At 36.6% G+C, this 24,118-nt stretch overlaps 1 protein-coding gene and 1 long non-coding RNA gene across 5 annotated transcripts in view; one reads left to right on the plus strand and one right to left on the minus strand.

Annotated features, from left to right (window-relative positions):
* LOC118157058 overlaps positions 1-24,118 on the plus strand; it is a 43,755-nt gene that overhangs the window by 14,715 nt on the left and 4,922 nt on the right. The window lies entirely within an intron of this gene.
* LOC118157057 (desmoglein-4-like) lies at positions 193-23,033 on the minus strand. Its single transcript, XM_035311310.1, has 16 exons — positions 22,587-23,033; positions 15,794-15,829; positions 15,291-15,419; positions 13,926-14,081; positions 13,625-13,772; positions 12,623-12,786; positions 12,220-12,354; positions 11,759-11,944; positions 11,318-11,577; positions 10,143-10,285; positions 9,786-10,004; positions 8,236-8,637; positions 6,176-6,324; positions 5,624-5,684; positions 3,812-4,020; positions 193-1,937 (listed from the first exon to the last, which is right to left on the minus strand). Exons 1-16 carry the CDS (start codon positions 22,632-22,634, stop codon positions 972-974), a joined length of 3,411 nt encoding a protein of 1,136 aa, XP_035167201.1. The 5' UTR covers positions 22,635-23,033; the 3' UTR covers positions 193-971.

Below are 24,118 nucleotides of genomic sequence, written 5' to 3' on the forward strand. Positions count from 1 at the left end.
ATTATAATACTTGCTATTGCCTCCCCACATCACAAAGCTTCTAAGACTTTGTTTTCTTGGCAGTATTTGAGAAGAGAACTGGCATGTTACATTACAGTTCTCATAAAGTAATCAGATGTTGGAGACTTAAATGGTAGGAATATTTTGGCACAAAAATCTGACTAACTGCTCCTGGTTTTCACCAACATCCTTCTAGATTTAAGTAAAGCTGTAGTGGTACTGGAAAAAAGATGAAGCCAACAGCTTCTTGGTTTGCAGCATCAATGCTGCAGCTCCAGCTGTGGCAAATTCCTAGCCACAATCTTGGCCATGATCATAGCAACATGGCAGGTCATGAAAGAGCACATGTTTTACTAAGAACTTCAGAAAGTTATGAAAACGCATTGTGTTTATATGATTATTATTTATAACTGTTGCTGGTGATAGGAGAAATGATTCAAAGTGCTGTTTTGCAGCGCACCTGAAAAAAAAGTAAATGCAAAGTAAAGTGATGTGTTTGAAAGTGCTTATTTAGTCTTGTGTTGACTAATTGCTAGTTGCATTCTTTTCCTGTCTTGCCAGTGAGGGGCCATTAACCCAAATCCGCTTGTCTTGGGAGATCACTCACCAATATAGTATTTTAACACTCTTTTGTCTGACATTAATTCATGCTGATACTGTATGGGGATCCCTTCTCACTGCTCTGCTTACTAATCAGATATCTCTCTAAAATCGTTAGTGTCTGTTTGTACAAGTCTATCCCTCTGTAGAAAGAAAGAGAGAAATTCAGAGCTCACCTTAATTTTCCCTTCACTGACAAAGTTTTTGACCTTGAAATGGGACACCCTTTGAAGATCCTCACTCAAGGACGAATCCCTGAAATTTCAGTGCAGTTTGCTACTTATAAATAATGTTGATATTCTTGTTGGGTGGCAGCTAACAAATGTTGATAAAAGGGCCAATTTCAGTGGGGAGGTGCGCTGGCAGAAGCCTTACTGGCTGGAGTACTGCATGGTGCTGTACTTTGTCACTCTTCTCCGGGAGGTGCCAGGGGACGCTGTGCCCATTGCCTGGCCAAGGTGGCAGTCGGCACTGAGCATCTGACCTGTGCTGCTTAGGCCCCCCAGGTTTGCCCCTCCCAGGCTTCCCCCCGCTAGGCCGCTCATTCCAGACCCTGACACTACCCTCTCGGTGACCACCACATTGTGGGTGTTGGATAACTCTGAGGGAATATTTATTAAGCTGCCTGCAATGCCAGAGGCAGGCCTGAACACCCTTTCTGTCACCACCACATTCGACCCATCTACCAAATCGGGAATGCTCAGAGATGTCGGAAGCCGGGAGTTAGGTGCAATGACTCTTTCCGTGACGATAACATTGGACCCGTCTGTGAGATCAGGAATATCTAGCATGCCACGCAGATCAGAGGCAGACGCGGGACCAACAACCCTTTCTGTTACAACAACATTGGATGCACGCAGTGGGTCAACACAAGGAGAGCCAGAAGTGTAGGTCTCTGTCACTGTCACGTTGCCGTGGAGCAAAGGATCAGGCATGGGCCGTGGGGGCTGTATGGTAGATGCAGATGTGTAGGTGTTTTCAGTAACAACTGTGGTAGTGCCGACTGGGGGAGCCATGGGTGCAGAGCCGTTGACAAGGATGGTGGTTCCAGTTGGCGGGAGGTTCAGGTCACATTCAGGGTTGGGAAAGGTGACGTTAATGCCTGGCCAAGGTGGGTTGACATCAGGGAAAGGTTCGATCTCCTTGCCCAGACAGATCTCTGCCAGTGTCTTAAATTTTGGTCCTAATGTATCCAAATATGTTTCATCTGTATCTTCTCCAATAAAGCTGCAGCAACCGACAGAGCCGACAGGAGTACCTATTCCTTCGTGATCATATATTAATAGGCAGTCATTTGCTGGCCGACCTTCATCTTCATCTGCATAGACAAATGCTTTCTGTAGGTTGCAAAAACAGAAAGGTGAACAGAGTGACTTTTTGTCAAGTTGTTAACTGTGATGACTCAAGCCAAAGTAAGGTTTCTCCAACCATAGTAAGGCCCAGATGGCTTGAAAAACAGAACATCTCAAGACCAAAAAAAATAATATATATATATATATTAAAACAAACCAAAAAAAAAATTGTGTGACCTTGACATAAGCTTTATGCAAGTGTTACTAATATTTTATTATTGTTTCTGCAAATATTTAGAATCTCAGATTTGGTTAAGACAAGCAGAGACCTGAGACATTTATAAATGTGGCATATCCTGGTAATAATTTTCCTAGGTATTTCCTGCCTTCCTGTCTTGAGAATCTCATCCAAAGTGATTTATTGTGATAAAACAACCCTATGTTAAAATTTTGAAATTGTTATCAAAGTGAGTGAGGGGACAGCACAAACACAGCTGGCCAAGACAGCCAAGGAATAGTGGTATCTGTCTGCCATCAGTGGGTCTGACTGTAGGGTAAATGGGAACAAACATACTCTTTGGGCAGCAGTAGTCAGACAAAGGAGTAGGAAGAAGATTGAAGCAGGATGGCAGAGAAACCAGGCCAGAAGGGAAGGGACTATGGGTTGGCCACAGCAGGGAAGGCTTGGTATGTCCAGAGGAGAATCCATTTTGGGTAGGATAGGGATCAATGATTTGGGGTAGAGTTGGGGATGGTGGAGTGGTCAATGAGGAGGGATAGGGCAAGAAAGAGAGAAATTTAAGGAGGGTGAGGTTGGAGGATGCAGGAAAGGACAGAAGAGGAGGCCCAGGAGGGAGAGGCAGAGGGTTTGGGGATTGAGATAGTCAATAGAAGGGGTAATCTGGGTAGTGCTATGGCAGGCAGACAATTAATACATAGTGCTCCTGGACCAGGCAGGGAGATCACAATCTGGGAGAAAACCGTGTTCAGGTCTTCAGGAATGCTCTGTGCTCTTCCTCACTGAGTCTTGAGTAGATTTTGAAATATAGTAATCCTTACAAATTAATTGATTTTGTTTTTGAATACATATGCAATTATAGTATTATGCATCACAGTTCATGATAATTATAAAAATATATCCATTAAAATCAATAAATCCATTAATCATGTAAACTCCATAGGATTTTATCCCATATGTAAAGTCTACTTAATATTTTCCCAGTTCAAAACTGTGTTTGTGTCATTTGCATCTCACAAGTCTTTTACTGAACAAAAAAGGCAATAAAAATATGGAAGAAAGTGAAATGGTATTCACAGTTCATTAAGACTTAAAAGTTACTACATTTAACTATCTCTAAAGAAGTATTTGTGAACAACTTCACAATGTTATTATATATCTATACACTGAAAACAGTGGAAAATGGATACATTTGATGATCACTTATTAAGCTGAAATAATTTAATTACTGCCCATACCTGCAGTGTGTCCATCAGTTTTACATAAATGAATCCTATTGAACAATCAAAACTTCTATGCCAACAGCTCAAAAGCAGTATTATCAGTGTCCTGCTTTTTCCTACTAGTACAATGAGCTTTGCTCTTACACCAGTCTTGTATCATGGGAGTTTCAGTTGAGCGGAGTTATTTGTATTTAGACATTGGAACAGGCTGCTCTGAAAAGTGGGGAGTCACCATCCCTAGATGTGTTTAAGAGGTGGTGCTTAGGAACATTGTGGACATTGTTTCATGGTGGACTTGGTACTGTTAGGTGATGGCTGGACTTGATGATCTTAAAGGTCTTTTCCAAAATATGGATCCTAAGATTCCCTGATTCTGTGATGTTGTATTTTCACAGTGTCACTTTGGGAGGATAGAGTAACAGCAGACAGATACAACACAAAGAAGACCACATAATTACCTCAGAGAAGTAGTTGTCTAGGAAGGCCATATTCACCCCTCCTTCTCGATACTCTTTTATCGTTCCTCCGGTTGACCCTTTTACTTCCCCTGTTCCAGAAACTCCTCCAGCTGTTCCATAACCAGTACCAGTGGCATAGCCAACCCCTGTAGTTTCTTCAACACCATGACATACTCCTCCTCCTCCTCCATATGTGTTTGTATATATATCTGAGAACAAGAAAAGAAAAATTCTCTCTCCTGTGTTCTGTGAAAATTTTCACAGAATTTGCCAGTTGTTTTTGCAAATAGTATAATGACACTACTGAGATTCTAAAGATATTTTAGATTAATTGCAGGCACAGATCAACACACATACGCCAAACATTAAAACTGCAATAAGAATTAAGTGCATACTAGCAGACATCTAAAACTTTGATTTTATTTGTGATGCTAAAGCTAGACATATGTGCTTTAAAAAATTAGTGTTTGGCTTGTGTAATTGGAGAGATTTCTGCCTGGTGTATGCATATGCTGCCATGGGATTTGCATTGGCATATAAGATAATGCTTATGGATATTTATGCAAATGCATGGATGCATATTTATAATTCCACCGGGGTTAAAATTGTTTTGTCTGAAACTGTTTACTAAAAGAAATAGCTTTTTAACTCCTTTCAAATTTTCTAGTTCTTAGATTGCTAAGGGGGATTCAGGAGAACGACAGCTGATCATAATAACTGCTGGTATTAATAATACAGAATGAAAATAACCTTTATATTAAATTATAAAATCATACAGTTTTATCTTCTCCACATTTTTTCATATATTATAGCAATGACTGCGTGGTATTAAATATAAGCATGTAATATAATGAAACAACTACATGCAGTAGTCTTTTTGACAACCTATGATTGCATTAAGAAATATAGGCCAAATTCTATAGTTTTTCTATTTAATCTTGTTGGTCTCAGGTGATAGAATTTGAACCTGGGGCTCTCACTGTAGCAGTACTGAACAGTGGAAATAACTAAATCACAGGCAAGTCTTAAACATTTCTATTGCCATGGCAGCAGAACTTCCCTGAGAACAAAGGCACATTCATATTTATGACCCAAAATGTTCTCTTATCTTTTTGTCTAAGGATAAGAACATTTTTGGCTAATCAGTGCTCATCTGAGAAATTGTTGCTTACACAATGACATTTCTTACTGTCAGAAGCTAGAGGAAATAGATCTGTGCCAGCATCCTTACTTCCTGTTGTGGAATGGGGAAAAAGAGAAAGCGGAACTGCAGAGCTAGACTTACACTCTATGGCCATCAAATTCCTGGGGGAACCTTATCACAGAAACATATATTTATTATATTGTGTGCCAGCTTTCTATGTAGGTTGGTACACAAATGGGCAGTAATTAACTAGCTACTTGATAAGTCCTATTCTCCCTTGTACTACGGAAAGCCTTGAAATTAGGAAGGGACAAACCTTCTACCACTGAGTGATGAAAGAAAATTCCTTATTTTGGTCTTCAGACTCATTTCTGCTAAAACTGGTATCTTGAAAAAAGCCTACATCCACTTAAGAAAAAAATGCTTGAGATTTGAAAGCCTCAGCAAATATTTCAAAAGAAATGTATCTGCCCAATTTCAAGGCTCAGTCCTCAAACCCTTCACTCATGCTGGAAGTCCTACTGGCATCAGTTCGACTATCTGCGGAGGTAAGGTTGGAAGGGTTGTGTTGTAGCTCAGAAACCAATGTGTTCCCTGAACCAGAAGACATGAAGTGCTGAAAGACAGCTTTATGATAGCACACATAGAAAATCTTTGGATATTCTTACCAGAAGGTTCACCAAAATCACCTCCAGCAGCTGTTGTTGGGGCAAGAATGTGTGAGACATCCTGGAAAACAACATTTTGATTCCTTGAATTATAACTTTGAAATTCCCTTATGTAGGTCAAGACTTTGTCAATCATGCTAAGGAATTACCACTTTAAACTGTTAATGATAGCTAAGAGTTACTACTCCCATTAAAAAATAAAAATAAAAAATAAAAAAATCAATTTTCAAGGTAAAAGGTGATCAGTGAAGATGGTTTGTGTTATCTTGCCCTAGGTTGCACTGGAAAAACTTGCAAATTACACTTTAGCTGAGGGAATAGTAAAATCAGACTGTTGGGCCAAGATAACCAAAAACAACTTAAGGCACACAAGCTCCATCTGCAAATCTTAATTAAGAATCACCTTTCATAGCAGCCTGGCAATTGCTGACAATGCCAGGCTTCTTTTACAAGATGACATAGTAATACAATCACTTTCTGGCTTCTAGACAAATGTAGTATTTTCTGTAAACAGAAATTACTGCAGGGTTTTGAAACATGGGATGTACTGACCCTATCTTCAGGCTGTGCACCTTCTATTCCCCATGGATGAATCGCCCCTTCTGTGCATTCAGGTACAGGTTCAAATCCAGTTCCAACTCCAGCTGCAGCTCCAGGTCCACAGCCACAACAGTCACTCATTGACATCAGAATTGGAATCACTTAACAGGGAAGAAACAAGAAATAGGGATTTAGGAATAGAAATAGAATTTTAAATTTTAAAATTTCTAATTTTAAAATTTAAAATTTCTAATTTTAGAAATAGGGATCCTTTATTCATAGGAATAGTTGTTTTACCCAGAGGGCAGCTGCTCAAGAACTTTAGGAAAAAGTCTTTTGAAATGTTTCAAACCATTCAGCTTGTAAGTCTGCCTTTCAGAATCATTATCTGCTTTTGAAAATGTATGTATTTTGATATTCAGAATAATTTGTACCATCAGTTATAGCAGAGTAAAGTTGGGGTGGAGTAGGGCTGTTACTCCAAATTTATGGCTATACATCCAAGAACAGATTTTGATCAACCTCAACTGAATGAATATAAGATGTCGATTTAAGAAAATTAAACAATTAGAACCAGTCTTGCTATATATAGCATTCAGTGATATTAATTCTTGACACATAAACATATATTTTTCTCTTCAGACATTGTATTTTCTTTTCAGAAGTACACATTAGTAACAATAAACTTATAAAAATAAAAAAAGGGTACTATTCATGTGGCTACAGTGATCTTTAGCTAACATCCCAGTTGCAATATTCCCATCACCTATATATGATGCTTATTTGAAAAGCAAGAGTCAAACCCTCAAAGCCCAGCTTTAACAGATGATTAGACAGAGTCAGTCAGGTTTCCCAGTGTGGTGCATTATGCTTATTTCTTTCAATAATTCAGTGTTGGAAATTGCTGGAAAAAAAAAGCTTTGCTCATTTTAGGAAGGGGCTGCAATATTCATTCTGGCTGTATTTAGGCTATTAACCTAGATAGTTAAGTTAAAAACTGAATATTGCTGCAGAGTTACTGGGGAGACACACATGCTTACAGCAGACTAGCCAAAGTATCTAAAACTCCCAATTTAACATCAAAGTGAAAAAAAGAGAAAAAGAGAAAGGGCAATAAAGTGTCTTCAGTGCTACCTCACATTGCATGAGTAAGGACATATCTAATCCAGACCACCAACTAGGAAAGGAGATTTCTGAAGGCAGAAAGACGACCTTTCCTTTAGAATTAACCAACTGGGAACTACAAAAAAAGCACTCTTCTTTGCAGCTTCAAAATTTTGTTTTTGTTGATTCCCACTTAATCAGAAACCAAAAACCAATACGATCACCCTCCTCAAGAGTCAGGTTCTCACAGATTTTGTAGTCAGTACTTCTGCACTGGACGGTTTCAGATATTGACTGCTTGATGCCAATGACATGAAAGAAGAGCAATCACATCTGACTGCAGCAGTCAGAGAAGTAATTGCTGAAGCTCATATATTGAAAATCACATATTGATCCTTTATTGTATACAGTACTGTTTTTTAACAGATGTCATATTTAGCAGCAATGGCCAAAAGTTATGACGATCTTCTTCATCCTACCACTAAAATCTGTCTTACAGTTCAAAGGAAATTTGTTCCTTCTTTACAGCTTTTCATACCCAATTTGATAGTTGCCCATTTGTTTTAGTAGTTTAACTGAAGTTCAAATTGCAAAGTATAAATTGTAAAGAGATAGGGGAAGCTTTTGCCAGAATCTTTTGAATCTTCCACTAAACATTTCAACTCTTCATGGTAGTCTGAGAACTGAATACCTAAGGAAGAAAACCCTTGCTCTTAGGATGGAGAGTTATTTCTGAATGAAACATATATATGTAGAATATAGGATACATACATATGTGTACATACCTGCACATACATCCTATATGTATCCATACGATTCCTATAGTTTTTGTTTGCGTTTTTGTTTTACTAAATTGCACATGGGAGCCCATGAGTTAACAACTGACCAAAAAGTCACCTTACTTTAGAAGAATAAAAAAATACACTTTGTAAAGGTTAATATATATATATTATAAATTTAATACTTACGAACAAATATTAAGCCACCGAGAAACATCAGGCCAATGGCAGCACCACTAAGTGTAGTAGAAGACGGGCCATATATGATAGGATTACCATTTTCCTCATAAAGAGATGTATATGATTCATAAGTTTCAGTGTTAGTGTACCAGCCTGTCACAGCGTCGTTTCCTCTTTCAGTAACAGGCCAACCAGACCAACTATCTCTGTCACCATCAGGACTACCACCACCACCGATGATAATTATTTTTGTGGCCCCACTACTGCAATAATTGCGACTGTCACAGCGACAAGCTTGTAGAGGAATTATGTACGGTTGTAAGCAGCTTCGGCCTTGGCTATCTCTTACTCTAATATAGATCTTGTAAAGGTAGAAGTCCATGTTCTGACTCACTAATTCTGCAGAGGTAGCTTTAGGGGGAAAAAAAAAAAAAAAAAAAAAGAGAGAAAAATATTTAGGTTAAGGCGTTGACTTTAAAAACTGCTCAAATCTATAATTTTGGTGAATAATGTTAATAGTACAGACTAAGTGTTTGCATTAGAACTTCAGTTACTTATGCGTCTATAGTACTTATTCAAAGATGAAGCATGATCTGTGCTGGTGTTTTTTATTTGTTTGTTTGGTTTTTACTTTTATTTATTTATTTGCATTTGGCTTTTTATCACTATTTATCTTGAGAAATCACTTTTTAACTTGAGAAATATAAAAGGGGCAAATGCAATTTTTTTTATATCTACTGCTGGTTTTCCTCATTTTTATTCCCAGAATTGTTAACATATAATTTGCAAGCTTTACACATTTTCTTTTCTCTCACTAGAAATTTACATGCTAGTTTTTTTTTTTTTTTTTTTTTTTTTTTTTTCCAAAAGGTATTTCAATTATTTTAAAATATTTAAAATTATGAATTTGCATCTGTTTAGGACAAATGGGAGTTACAAAGGTACTTGCAAATCTGATATTTACTGTTTAATAAAGTCTTCTATACATACAGTAAATTATGCAAATTACATCATTTAGAAATGTATGAGATTGATTAATCAAAAAGCAAGCAGAATTTGTACCATATATTGCAAAAGCTGTAATCTTTACCATTTGCATAAGGCTCTCATAAAATAAAATTTACTAAGAACTTTTGCTCTCATATAAATATAAGAGCTTTGTCATATACTTAGAATAAAAATAATTAATAGAATGAAATAATATAGAAATAAAAAAAAATCAACTTTCTTTTGAATTACTTCATTAGGTTTAGAACAATAAATCTGCTTATTGTAGTTATAACACATACAGTTTTGCTGCTCTATTTTTATCAACATATGTTTAGTTTCCTTTAAAAGATGATAACTAGGTAAAATGCATATAATAATCCTAATTCAGTGCTAACATATATATAGAGAGCAACTCTTTGGATTCAAATGAATATAAAAATCGTATTTAAGTGAGAAGAACGGATTTTAATTACTGTTCTGTATTGTTATGAAAATGCATCCTACTCTGTAATGTTAGACAGGAGGTAATTACTATGATTTATTCCGTTATAAAATATAGTTTAATTTACCATTTATTGATCTGATAATCCATGTAGTTTGAGGTTCACCATGTATGCTGAACGTAAAGGGGAGCCCGTATAGATCACCATTCACGCTCTTTGCTGTGATGACCACTGATGGGGAATGCATACATACTTTCCTTAATGCTGTATTAATAGTTGGGCAATTGTCATTGACTCCTTGCATTGTAAGCACAATGGTGCCAGTAGCAGTATATTGGGGAATCCCTGTAAAAAGAATATATTTGTAATCAGGATGCAATATTGATACTATAAATAACATGGTTCAGGTGGGAAAAAATGGAACAGAAAATATAAATTGTACAAAGAGTATTTTATTTCAGAAAACCGAATCTGTTTTCTTACCTCTAGTAATAGCCAGAACCTCTGCTCTGTACTGCCCATGGGATACATAGGAGGATTCCCAGTCAATAACTTTGTTCAGTGTGATTTCACCAGTGTTTTGATTGATTCTGAACCAGGCACCTGGATCACGTCCTATACTATATCTGTATTTGTTTAAAGAAAAATATTCAGAATTATGTTGAATACAAAACAGTACAAATGCAGACCTAGTTATGTGGGTAGAATAAATTATTCCAATTATTGTGGACTCCATATGGTATACTGGTCTGCTATATATTCATTTTGCAAATAATGTTTGTCACTTTGGAATATTTGTTTCGTTAGATTATGCTAGACACCATTGCATTTTAGCCTTTTCAAACAAAATTCTTGTAGATGTCAAAAGATATACACCATTAAAAATAATTGTCAGCAAAGGAAATGCATAAAGTTCATTATATTTTGAAAGTGCTATCATAGTCTGAAAGTAAATAAAATCTGTCTGGTCCCTGTAAACCTTTAACAGAACCTTTGATAACACCAGTAGTTAAATCCACAACTCTTCCTACAACATACTGTGGTTGCATGTGGTTGCATTTGCTAATATTTTTGTCTGTTTTATGACAGCTTTTCAAACCTTGTTAAATTGGTTGCATTTATTTCTACATCTGTTAATAAAACAAATTATTCTTATTAATTAATTTTCATTAATTTCATCAGAAATAAATGTCAAACCACTTTTTTAAAAAAAAACTATAGAATGACCTGTTAGTGACCTCTTCTCTTCTGATTGTATAATATTGCCCATTATTGAGGTTTTCTGTTGCTCTGTTGCTTTTTTAAAGATACAGGCAGATTCTGTGTTCTTAAGCTGGTTTATAAAAAATCTGTTTTGATTTATTTAAATTACAGATTGAGAGAAGAATGATATCTTGTTTGCATTGTGCACAAGGCCAACAGAAAGTAGGTCAGGAAACAAAAGCAACCATAGCATAAGAATTCTATTTCTATTTCTAAGTATTCTATTATTCTATTGCTATTATTATTGTTATTCATTTTTTTTCCTGTTATTTTACAAGCCCCTTTGCAAGCCCCTTTTCTACTTCTTTGGCTGGAATAGGGAATACCTATTCCTAATCTCATTGAAATCTCAATTAAAAGAATTATTCCATCCAGGAGGTTAAGCAGATGCTTACACAACATTGGTTGCAGTAGTCCCTGTGTCCTCATCAATAGCTGTGTATGTTCCCACAACATAGTTTACCCTCGTTCTTTGTGATACAAAAAAGATAATTGAAGATGGATTAAACCTTGGAGGTTCAATCACATTTTTTACTTCTACTATGAGGGGTGTTCCGATGACTTGGTACTGAGACATAACAGAGTGGTGGAATTCAGCTCTGTTCCTGACACCGATACTCAGTGAGTGAGTTCGGATATGTTCATAATTCAGTTCCTAAAAGATAAAACATGGAAAATCAGAAAATAAATAAAACTTCCTGGACTTTAATCTTATTTAAATATATTTTTTTAAATGGTTGAGTGTCATTGTTGTTAGTGATATATATATATGTTTAACAATTAAAATTATTTTAAGATGATTATTTCAACAGCTGAATCATATTATTTATCCATACCTTAATTACTCTAAGGATTCCTTGATTTGTAGCTGGATCTGTAACAATTTCAAAGCAATTATCTTCATTACCAGATATAAAGAAAAACTCCGCTAACCAATTGTCAGTAAACTCTTCATCCGCATCCAGAGCTTGTATTCGTAACAGTTCTGAACTGAGTGAATTTTCTGAAATAGCTGCTGAAAACTGTAATGACAGATAAATACCTATTAGCAAACACTAATGTATATAATGTGATGGAGATACAGTTGACCGAAGAGAATTATTTGAAAAATGTTCTTCCCTCAGTTAATATTAACTTTAATAGTTAAAAAAAAAAAAAAAAAAAGTGTTCTGTGTAAATTGTGATTTTGGTTGCAGATCTGAAGAGCTGCATCACCTCAAATTTTTGCAGAGGCAGCTTAGCAGAAATGGATTTGTACTTTCTAACAATAATGTTGCTTTTGATATTAAACACTTACAGAGCTTTGAGCCAGAGTTGGGAAGTTGTCATTGACATCAATAACTTTCACATGACAGCTACAAAGGGATGAAATTCCATCTCCAGCTCCATCTCTATCTGATGCCTTCACAACCAGAGTGTAGCTACTATGTTGCTGTCACAGAAAGAGAAATGACCGTGTTACAAGCACCTGCACATCTTATAAACTAAAAATACTTATGTCATGCTACTGTTTCCTAATATGGGAATTTGCCTTAGATATTTTATTTTAACATATATAAAGAAATGCATTTACCCATTTTAAAAAACAAAGAAAACACACCTTCTTTCTCTCTCTCTTTTTTTTTTTTTTTTTTTTTTTTTTCCACTCCCATAACATACACACACCATGACATCATGTTATATGACTTTGGAAACATTACCTCTCTGTCAAGATAATTTGCCAGATGGAGTTCTCCAGTAGCCTTTTTCATAACAAACATTGGTGGGCCTGAAGGTTCCTGACTCTCTATCTTGAAGGCAATTTTAGAATTCAAGTTATTAGGTTCATCTGCATCTGATGCAATTATTTTCATCACCAGTGTGTCTAAGAATAAAAATAATAAAAAAAAAAATCAGAAAAAACTGTTCTGAAATCAGAAATACCCGGTGTATAAAAATGACAGAGAGCTGTTTGTTGACATTTATGAAGAAAATGGAAGTTTAATTTCCTTGTACTGATTATGACTGAATGTGAATGACTGTAAAATGCATTACAAAGTAAGGTCAGATGGAGCGAGGTAGATTTCCACTGAACTTCTTTAAGTCATCATAGGGAATATGTAAAAATTGTAAATTATGAGCCTGAAGATATTCACAGAAGATATCTCCACAGTTTTAAATGAGAATTTCTAGAAGGTAGGACATGAGTGTAACACAGTCAGCGTTATTCTCATGTTTAATGATTCTTGCAATGCTTTTAGTAAAATGAACCATTTAAGGTGTTTAAGAAAGGGCTTGTTTAGTAATATTCCACTGCAACTTCAATACTCTTTAGACTAAAAAAAAAGTAATTTATATACCTTCACAGGAAATAAACGTAGTTGTAATGTTATTATTATTATTTAATGAGAAGAAATGGACCAATTTATTTTAAGTTGTCACATCTAAAGGAATTTCATGATGGTACAGTTAGGAACTAGAATATTCAGCACTGGTGTGTGGGAGGAAGGGGGAAGCATTGCTGTTTAATTTTAAGCAATGATCTTGGGCCCTACTCCAATAACACTCTGAGAAGCATCTCCTGCTCCTTCCTCTGCAGTAGCCTTGGGAGAAGTATGTCACTGCCTAAAAAAAAGAGTTGAATGAACACCCCAGGTTTATATTAACTGTACTATGGGATCTTCACTAACTTTACTATGATAGGCAATAACAGAGTTACTTACTGTCCATACTGCATTCTTCAACAGCTCCTGTAAATACAGATTGTGCAAATATAGGAGGATTATCATTTATATCCAGAACTCTGACTCGAAGTTCAAGAGGTGGTTCCAAATCTATACCCGTCACTGAGTGTTTAGCAAAGCAGCGTATCTAGATAAAGAGATTTACTCATTTTAAAACCAGAATTGAAGGAAGCAAAGCTACAATCTGAAACAAATGAATTAGAACATTTTTCTGCTTGTGCTCCCCCTGCACCACCCTGCGTTCAAAATTTTAAAGGAAAAATAAAATGGGAATACTTACAACAAATACTGGGGTCACTTCCCTATCCACTATTGCTGTTATATTAATGTCGCCTGTTCTTGGGTTAATAACAAATATTCCATATGGGGCACGATCAATTCCAACTCCAGAGATGCTGTATGTTATTGGATTGTTTTCTTCACAATCTGATCGAATCTACAATAATACATAATATTATTACATAATATGATTTATACCAGTTTACTGAGAACATCTGCAGTGTTTTCTTTTTCTATAATTTGTCTCCTTAAAAAAATCTGTGTAAGTTTATTTTTCCTACTAACCACATTTCACAAGATTCTATTTATAGAACAAATTGAAGGCTCTTCTACAAAACAGGCAGCCTATAGCTATGTCTGCCCTTAAGTACTGGACAGCTTTTCTCTTTCCTTTAAGTCTTCTGGTGGTGAAGTGAGGATGTTAAGGGAGAGAAACTTCCAGGTGTATTATGCTGTGGCTGGACCTTGGAAGGGGTATGGACAGGGGGAGAAGAAGAATCACAGAATGACAGAATATCCTGAGGTGGAAGGGACCCACAAAGATCATTGAGTCCAACTCCTGGCTCCACACAGGACTACCCAAAATCAGACCAAGTGTCTGAGAGCATTGTCCAAACACTTCTTGAACCCCAGCAAGCTTGGTACCATGACCACTGCCCTGGGGAGCCTGTTCCAGTGCCTGACCACCCTCTGGGTGCAGAACCTTTCCCTAACACCCAGCCTGACCTCCCCTGTCCCAGCTCCATGCCGCTCCCTCGGGCCCTGTCACTGTCCCCAGAGAGAAGAGCTCAGCGCCTGCCCTTCCACTCCCCTTGTAAGGAAGCTGCAGGCTGCCATGAAGCCTCCCCTCAGCCTGCTCTGTGCTGGGCTGAGAAAAACAAGGGACCTTGGCCACTTGTACATCTTCCCCTCCAGACCCTTTACCATCTTCATAGCCCTCCTTTGGACATGCTCTAATAGTTTTATGTCTTTCATGTATTGCGATGCTCAAACTCTTTGCTCTGTTGTCCACAGCAGTCAGGCATCATCCTTAACTTGTGCTTGTTCAGGGATTTCTCAAAGTAAGAGAGAAAAGAAAAATATCTCAATCTAGTACAGACACTACATAAAAGAGACTATGGATGGAGCTCTCCAGGAAGGGGCCTGATTGCAATGTTCTAGGAAGCCTTTAATCACTCCTCAGAAGCTTTGTGGTTTCACATATGAGACTGTCAGCAGTGCTGGAAATACTGTATCATTTTTCTTTTATTCTACATTCCTTGCCTTGGCTAGTATGAGCAAACGTGCTCTTAAATTTCTCCGTTTTTATCTGTCTTTAGAAAAAGCTTCCTTGTCAGTGAACAATTCTACTGTACTTTCTACTTACTCTGGCAATTGGATTCCTCTTAGAATTATCTTCTCCTTCTCTACAAGCTGCAGCAAATTTTATCCATTCACGTTTTTGTCTTCTGAAGGTTTTCCATCTTGCTGTTCCGTTTTCACTCCATTCTTTTACCTTTGACATAGAGTACCATTAACATACGACCACCAACCTCAATACATTTAAAATTAATTCAGACATAAAGAATTTCCCACAATAGGGAGGAGAAAAGAGATATTTATAGAACATGTTTTTTTTTAATACATCTGCAGGTCCCAAACTCTAACACTGTACATGTGTACTTCAAAATTATTTCTAGATATTCATATAGGTTCAGGAGAACTTCTGAGAGGATGAGCAGGTTTTAACTACCTGTAACTGTTTAATACGTAAATATGTTTTCAATCTTCAAGTTCAGAAATATCTTACTTTAGTATTTTCCATGTCATTTTTACATTGGTTACATTACATTTTATCAGAAAATTAATTTTTAAAGAAATATATATTACCTCTACATGAAATCCTGTGCTGAAATCCAAGAATACCTGTAAGAATGATAAGATGATCAGAGTATAAAGACACAGGACATAAATAACCAAAACTTAGCTACTATATATTGCTAAATTGCAGAGTAGGAGCAGTATGTTTTCTGAAGTCTATTGTAATAACATATCTAGATTGTAGCTGAAGAATTTCTATAAATTATATTGCATTTTTTATATTGTATTTTTTTTTCTCCTGTATATATAACTTTTATTTTTGAAGGTTAATGCTTTTAAAATTATTTCTGCCTTTCAAGGCACTTTCAGTTTGAAGTGATGTGCCATACAAGTTATACCTATATCAAAATGCAACTTTCACACAGATTTTTACATTGTACCTTGTCAGCTGAAGAAATAAAGGTTTGAAAGATTTGTTCTAAATAATGTGTATTTTATTCTTTGTTATTGTCGTTGTTTTATCTTATTTACAGAGTCCACAGTAGACCTGTAATACTTCAATATACAGTTTAACAAAAAGGAACAAAAAATTTTCTTCAAACATCCCACTGAGGTTAAAGAGATTCCAGGTATAATAGAAAACCAACTGCAAACAGGCAGATTTTCCTGGAGTTCAGTGAGTTTTAATTTGAAGTCTAATTATGCAACTAAAAACTTGAGTAAATATAGTTTACAGAATCAGATGCAATGAGTAATTGCTTTAAAATCATAGAGATTCATCAATTTCTTGATTAGCGCAATTTAAAAGCAAGCACGGTTTAATTAATCTTCCTAAATAAATTGTGACAATAAAGCTCACTTGGTCAATGTACCTCTTCAGAGCACTACTTTTGATTTAGGATCTACCTTTGCTCTCTTCAGATATAAAGGTCGAAGAACATGGGATCTGTATGATTGGATCCTGGCTTCATTCATAATTGAGAGAAAACAAAATATCTAGGTGACTCACAAAGCGATGCAGAGTTTGTCTTTTCTCACCAAATATGATGAATGGTTGTAGTTTTCAATTTTCCATGTTTTTGTAATTTCCCAGTACATTTCAAGTTTTTTTTTTGTTTTGTTTTGTTTCTTGGTCTGACGTCTTTTGTCTAGTGGATTTTATGACACATATTGCATGCATATAATGTGAGATGACATTTCTATTTGTATCTTTACCTCATGGGACTTTCCACACTTTAAATGTACTGTGTTGTTGTTTTATCAAGGCCAGAAGATGAGTGCAGATTATTTTTTTTTTCCACTTATTTCATGTTAAAACAATCTCTAACGTGCAAAAGATAAATGAACAGCAATTTCACCTTCATTTAAACAATGTCTCTAATGAACTGATCTTCCCAAGAACACTCATTGAAATCTCATGTAAAAGCTGCTCTAATGTCTGTGAAGGAGGGTGTCTGGGCTGTGGATCTACCTCTTTTTTATATATATTACATTTAAATTTAAGGGACAATTCATAAGTAATATGAAGTACTTATTCATACAGTTAGTACTTCAGTAACTATATTGAAATAAATACTGAAGTTTTTGTTTGTTTGTTTTTCTGTTTGTTTCTTTGAGCAAGTTATTGACACAAATTGTTAAGAAAAGTTCTTTGCAGGAAAATCACTACAAAGTTGCATTAGGTCTTTGGAAAGGAAACAAATATGTTTATATTTTTTTCAAAACATCAGTGCAGCTTTTAATCTGAGTTTATGTCTTGGTGACTGTTTAAATCTTTGGCTGCAGAATGGGATTCATATGAGTCATTACTCATCTCAGAGAAGGCAATCTGTAATATCAGACTCATTTAAACTGTGGAGTGGTTTCACCTCAGTAGAACTTAAACCCTGTGCTTTTATAAAACCCCTTGTGGCTTGGGAAAACATGGCAGAGTAGAAGGTGCAGATTACAGCCTCACCAGAGAGACTGACTGAAGAAGTCCACCAGAAATGGCACTGATTCAACTTTTCTTATCAGTTGATCCCACCTGCACAACAGAGATTCCTTTGGCAAGTACAGTGAAATCTTCTCCACCCTTAGGCTGAAATCTCTTCTGGCATGCAAGCAAAGAATTGTCTTGACCCAGAAAAGTATGGCTATACACCTCCTAATGCAATACCAGTGAATCTCGTCTGCTGACTGCATCCTATGTCCTATTTTATCATTTAACAATGAAACTAACATATCACATCTGGTCATGTCACTCTTGTGTTTAACAAGGCTAACTGAAAAACTGTGTTGGGCATCTCTGTAAAGAAAAACTTGTGGATAATTCTGTTCTTTAAGGACATAAATATTCATTAAAAAAACTTGATTTCAGTCTACAGGGAGTTCTGCTTCCAGGCAATGAAAATATCCTTTTTATACTGAAGTTTCATCCATTGGAGCACTGATAATGGGAATGCCAAGAATTTGTTCATCAGTGATGTTGAGAATTGTAAATTAAGGCCCAATATTTTCACATTTGTCCCCTACTGACAAAGGACCCTGCTGCTACATGCTGCTAATGGAAGCTCTTTAAAGAAATCTTGATGGTTTTGAATCCAAAGTCCTTAGTACAGTTTGTGATGCTTCTTGAAAATGCTGATCTAATGAACTTGAGGTCTGCATTCAACAAGTCTTTCTCAGTTACTACTGTATTATAGGAAGGAGGGCAGGCATACACCACAGGACGTTGTCTCATTCACCAGATAAACCTAGACAATTTTGAAGTGACATTTATCCAACATGACACAGGGATGGAAAGTCCTCTGCCTTCCTAATATTTTCTAGTTCTCCAATAATATCAACAGTTAGAAGGCTCCCCCCAGTCCCCAGCTGTCTATTTTTAACATCAGTGTGATGTTTATCTATCTGTCTGTTTATCTAGTGCTATTTTGAGTGGAAAAGTACATTTTATCATCTGTCTGCTAGCAGCTAACTTTGGTATTCTTGTAGGTAATGAACAAGTTTCCTTTCTAAACTAGTATCTGAATGCCTGCATGCAATACTTTCCATAGATTCAGTGCTTAATGATAATTAAAGCAATAGAAAGCACTGAAACATGTGAGATGCATCTTAAGGATCTTGGGGCAGGCAAGCTGATCAGAATGAAACCACTATTTCCTGTCCTGTTTGTCTCTGAGAGACCCTGAAAAAATGGAAACTCTGCTGAGAAGCTAGAAGCTAGTTGCACAATCTGTTTCTTGTGTGCACTAAGAGAGATGTAAGCAGAAAACATATTTATTGTCATTCTCACAGTAGCCTGTCTGAAGAAAGCTTGTATTTCATTGCAATGAACCTTGTGTATAAAATGATGCCTTAGAATCACACTGCATTTATGCTGGATTTATTCTGATGTAACTGGGAAGAGAATTAGGCCCATAGGATGTGCATGGTTCTTTGCACCTTCAAAGCAATTTGCAACCAAAAATTAACTAATCATTAATTGACTGCCAAGCAATATTATACGCAATTATGGAATCCTCCCTCCTCCACCTACTCATATCTAAATGACTGAACACGCCTGTAACATCTTCCCAGCATTATTCATATTGGATCTGCTTCTCACTCTTTGAAGTCAACAGCGGTATTGTTATTGGCCATGATGGGAGGAGTGCTGAGAACTCACATATATTATGAATCATCAGGGTGCCATGGTAGCTCTGGTTGTGTCAGCGTTTCAGGACTTTTACGTCTTACTCGGCCAAGCTCTGTCTAGCAAAAGGTTGAAATAATTAACCCTTCTCTTTATGCTTTCTGCACCTCTTTGAGAAAAAGATAAATCAGTGCATTAAATAATAAGAAGCACACCTGAAATATAAGACACAAACTCATATTTTTTAAAAAAGCAGTTTGATCACTTTTAAATCAAAACAAGGATAAGTTTTTGTATGTACTTTCTGTTTTTGCAGGTAACTAATGAATGTGCTTTCACTTTTAAGGGGAATTTTTTCAGGGTAATTTTTCATTTTTCTGTCAACCGTCTTTGTAACTCTGCAAAAGTTTGGCGTTTCTGTTGCTTCCTTTTTTTAGGAAGTGAAGTCAGTATTTTGTATTGCACATGGGATGGAGGAGCCACTACTATTTCAACAGAAATATAATAATGTTCATGTCAGTCAGAAGAATAAATTCTAAAGTTGTATTTATTTTAAAATATGTTTACTCAAAGAACTAACCAGTTTGGGAATATATATTTTTTTTTTTTCTACTGAGAAATGTAACAGATGACAAGTCATACAGAAATAATGAATTTCCATACATTATCTGAGCTTAACCGTTAGAAAAATTAATAGAAAAGTAATTTCAATACAAGGTGTAAGCCATTATCATTCAAATTTTAGTTGTTCAAATTGGACATGCTCTAATTGTGCTCTCCTCAATAAATATCCTCAACAAAACCTGGGTTTTAATACAGCTTAGAATGCTACAGCTGCAAATACACATCTGCTTAGGGGCCGTTTTTACTCAGGAATGTAACTGCAAACGTAAGAAGCTCATCTTGCATAGTAATTCCTGGTGCAGAACTGCTTTACTTTCTATTTCTATAATATTTTTTTCTTCTGCAGAAGGGCCTGCAGTTTTCTGGCTACATCCTTGCAGATATTTGGTATGCAAGTGCAAGTAGATTATTTGGTCCCTTAATATTTTTATATGCAACCAAGTTATGTGTAGGAGGTGTAACCAGAGCCTAACAACTGGAAAAAAAATAGATAACACATGGGAAAATGTAGCCAGACAAAAGTGCATATGAGAGATGTGGTGAATTTAAAATTATTAACAGTCACCTGATGGCTGGCAGGAGGAGAGTCATACCTGATCAGACAGGTTATTTCCATAAAACGTGTCTGTGCAAGTACCACAAGCAGAACTCCCTTACTCATGAGAATAACACCTTTGAAGTCACATGAGCAAGGGTTGCAGAATCAGTCCCACCAATGGTGAAATGCATATGGAAAATTATTAGTTTCAGAGCTCGTAAGTTTTATTTTTCTGAAAGTGTGCTAGCATGCTAAAATATGTGTAATTCCACAGCCATTTTATTTGATACAACTTATTAACAATATACTAAGCAAACACACTATTGAGACAGGTGATTTCCATGAAAGATTAAGCAAGCTGAAAGCCAAGAGTCTTTCTGAGAATGCACTAAAATCATATACATAACTTATAGTGTAGTTATTCTCTACAGTTTGTCCATCAGCTTTCTGTACAGTACTGAAAGTCAGGCTGTACAGGCCACCATAAATGCTGCTGTGCAGGAAAGCACACAACAAGAACAACAGTTGTTTCCTCTGGGTAGTAAAAGTTCAGATATTTGGAACTCATCAAAATGTAGTGGCAGTTTTCATAGTCACTCCTTTTTTATTTTGACATGCCCTGGTTCAGTCACAATCATAATGACAACATAGTGAAAGAATGAAAATTGCTCCAGAGTTGACAAAAGAAGACAAAGCAGTAAAAGTCTTTTTGAACAGACAGAGTTTAAATACAGTACAGCAAACTTTTTCCATTAAAAAAAAAAAAAAAAAAAAGAACTTCGACACATCAGGACTATGCATCAGCAAGTAACAGAATAAAACAAATAGTCAGTAATGTTATATAAAAATCCAGCACTGTTAACATCATGCGCAACAGGCCAATCTCACAGATCTGCATGCTGCATTAAACAAGCAGAAACTCATCCGAACTATAACTTGCTTTTGCCAAGTTTTGACATTGTTTGCTTGGCAGCTGCCCTGTGCTGCTTAGTTCTACTTTACTGATTGCCAAACTGTGACTGTTTAAGCCTTGGGATTTCAGATGCTATAACAACAAACCCTTCTTCCCTGACTACCGCATTTCCAGAGGTGTCAATAATAAGGAGTTAACAAACATTTGCACTTACTAATACATTGTGTAAAGTGAAATACACTAAAGGATACAACTATACTCTAAATTCTAACTTTATCAATCTTCAGGACCTTAAACCTCTACATAATTTTAAAAGAGCAGCACAGATGAGTAAAAAAAATCCATGTGAAAATCACAATGCAAGAGTAGAAGGGCATCCGTAATTCTTTTAAGTCCTTTCTCAGTAATTTCTGTGCCTTGATGAACACACTGTACAACAATTCCACTTGACCATACCCACGACTTTCCTTTTACAGTAAGAAAAACAAACCCAAAGAGCAAAACTTTCATCACGCATTCACTCGCTGAGCACATGGCTGCTCTGACACAAATGTACAATACAAGGTAGGAATTCTTTGTAATGTGAAATCATGGGCCAAGTCTTGATTTTTGCTCAGCTACAATCTTCACTATTTTTTTTTTTTTTTTCCTTGAATGTAGCCATAAAACTCATTCAGCTCTGAAGCTAATCAGTTCACAAAATAATATTTGCTCTCCATCTTCCCTCAATGAATCAGGAAAAGAAAGACATAGAAGCAAATAGTATCCAGTCAGTTTTTGGGGGCTTTTAAAAAATATATAAGATTTTTATTAATAAAAGAAACTCCTTAAACTGTCCCCATAAACAATATTAATCTGAAAATTCATGCATTAAACAGAAAGTCATATATTAAGCATCAAAAGACTGCAAAGTCATAATCAGAAGAAATGTTTGCCAGCATTTAATGAAAAGCTAAGCTACTTGTATAGAATCTTCAGAAACTGAGTTTGAAACAATCACTGCTTTATTTCTTTGCGTTAAATGCACATTTATTATTATTATTATTATTATTTTTTCTCCGGGGGGTAGGAAGGTCAGGTTATTTTACACTTTGAAAAGTAATGGTCTGCTGAGGAGATTCAACTGGCATAATCATAAAGTTTACAAATATTGTTTTAAAATTTGACTTACCAATAAAAGGAACAAAAAAGCAGCTGTTCGGTGAGGGAGCCAATCCATTGCATCTGACTTCTCGGATACAAGTCCAACTGAGTTATGGTTACAGGTCTGTTCCTTTTCCCTCCCCCCCCCCAACTCTGATGTCTATGTAAAAAGACACTCGGTAGATGTCCTTATACTCAGCCTTTCAAGGTGTCTCTGCCTCCCTCTGAGGGAAGAACTGAAGATGCTGTATAACAGAGTGTCTTTCCCCACCCCAAAATCCTGGGCTGGTCTCACCTGAAACGCTTGACAACATCATTATTGCTTGCAGGTAAAAGCAAGGAGACACACCTTAATGCTTATTGCACTGAAACCCTTTGTTGGATACAAAAGGGTACGTTTTAAAAACAGAAGGCAAGCTTTGCTCGGAAGATACTGAGTGATTTATAAATTACTCACAACATAAAGAATCATTAAAATGGTAACTTATCATTGCTTTGAATGCAGTTGCCAGTTTTCTTTTTACACGAAGTATGTTAGAGGAACTTCATGAATATTGCTGTGAAGATCATGGACTTGAAGATATTATTAGTCTGAGTTAAAAAACACGTCCATTTGTTTACTGTTAGATGAGCAGTCAGCTCTATTCACATTGTCAACGGAAATGCAGTACTCAGAACAGAACAGGTTGCCATTAAAAAAGTAACTTACTAATTTGAGGAAAAAAAAAAAAAAGAGTTTTCTTCATTGGCCCACAAGAGTATTCAGAAGCAGAGAAAGGAGACTCTGCTTTCACTACTTGCTAAGTCTTCTCTTGCCATACCTCTCCCTTCCTATGGGTTGTGCTCTTTCTGACACAGCTGGCGTGGAGATGTACACATGCCTCCAGAGAAACTGGAGAGCTGCTCAAACTGACAGGCAGTGGAGTGAAAAGGGAGGATGTGCTGCACAGCTCATTTCTATCCTCCTTTTGGTGGCACAAGAACAAATATGTGTGGGATAGAGAAATCTTTGCTCATCAGTGTACCCCTTTGCTCTGCACTGGAAGCTTTGTAAGTGCTTCTTTGCATCTCTGGGAACTGCCCCATGATGGGAAAGATAAAAGTGGGCATCCGCTGTGCTGGTGGACCTGTGAGGAGGGTGCAAGCTCTATCCCCCAAAAGTGCAATAAAACTGGCATTTTCTTGCTCCTTGAACCCACCAAGGTGCTGGGCATGTCCCAGGACTAATCTCAAGCTGGGAAAAGAGGTCTCAGCACTTCTGTGGCTGTGCAGCTACTACCAGGATGAAGCCCCATGCTTCTGCTGGGAATATGCCATGCCTACATGCCTCTTTGCACGGGTGCCTTGCAGCCTTGCAGCTGGCTGGGGCTGCCAAAGCCTATCACACACCTACCACCCGGCTGCCACTCAGCCTTTGCCACTGAGCACAATGTGCCTGGCAGTGAGTTGGTGGGGGAACCGGGACAGGAAATGTTAAACAGATACCACCTGGAGTTTTCCCTTTTCTGGGAAATTCTCAACAATCTGAAATTTGCTTTTGGATAAAGACAAAATGAAAAG

Source organism: Oxyura jamaicensis (assembly GCF_011077185.1).
Source record: "Oxyura jamaicensis isolate SHBP4307 breed ruddy duck chromosome 2 unlocalized genomic scaffold, BPBGC_Ojam_1.0 oxy2_random_OJ106576, whole genome shotgun sequence".
NCBI classification, from domain to species: Eukaryota; Metazoa; Chordata; class Aves; order Anseriformes; family Anatidae; genus Oxyura; species Oxyura jamaicensis.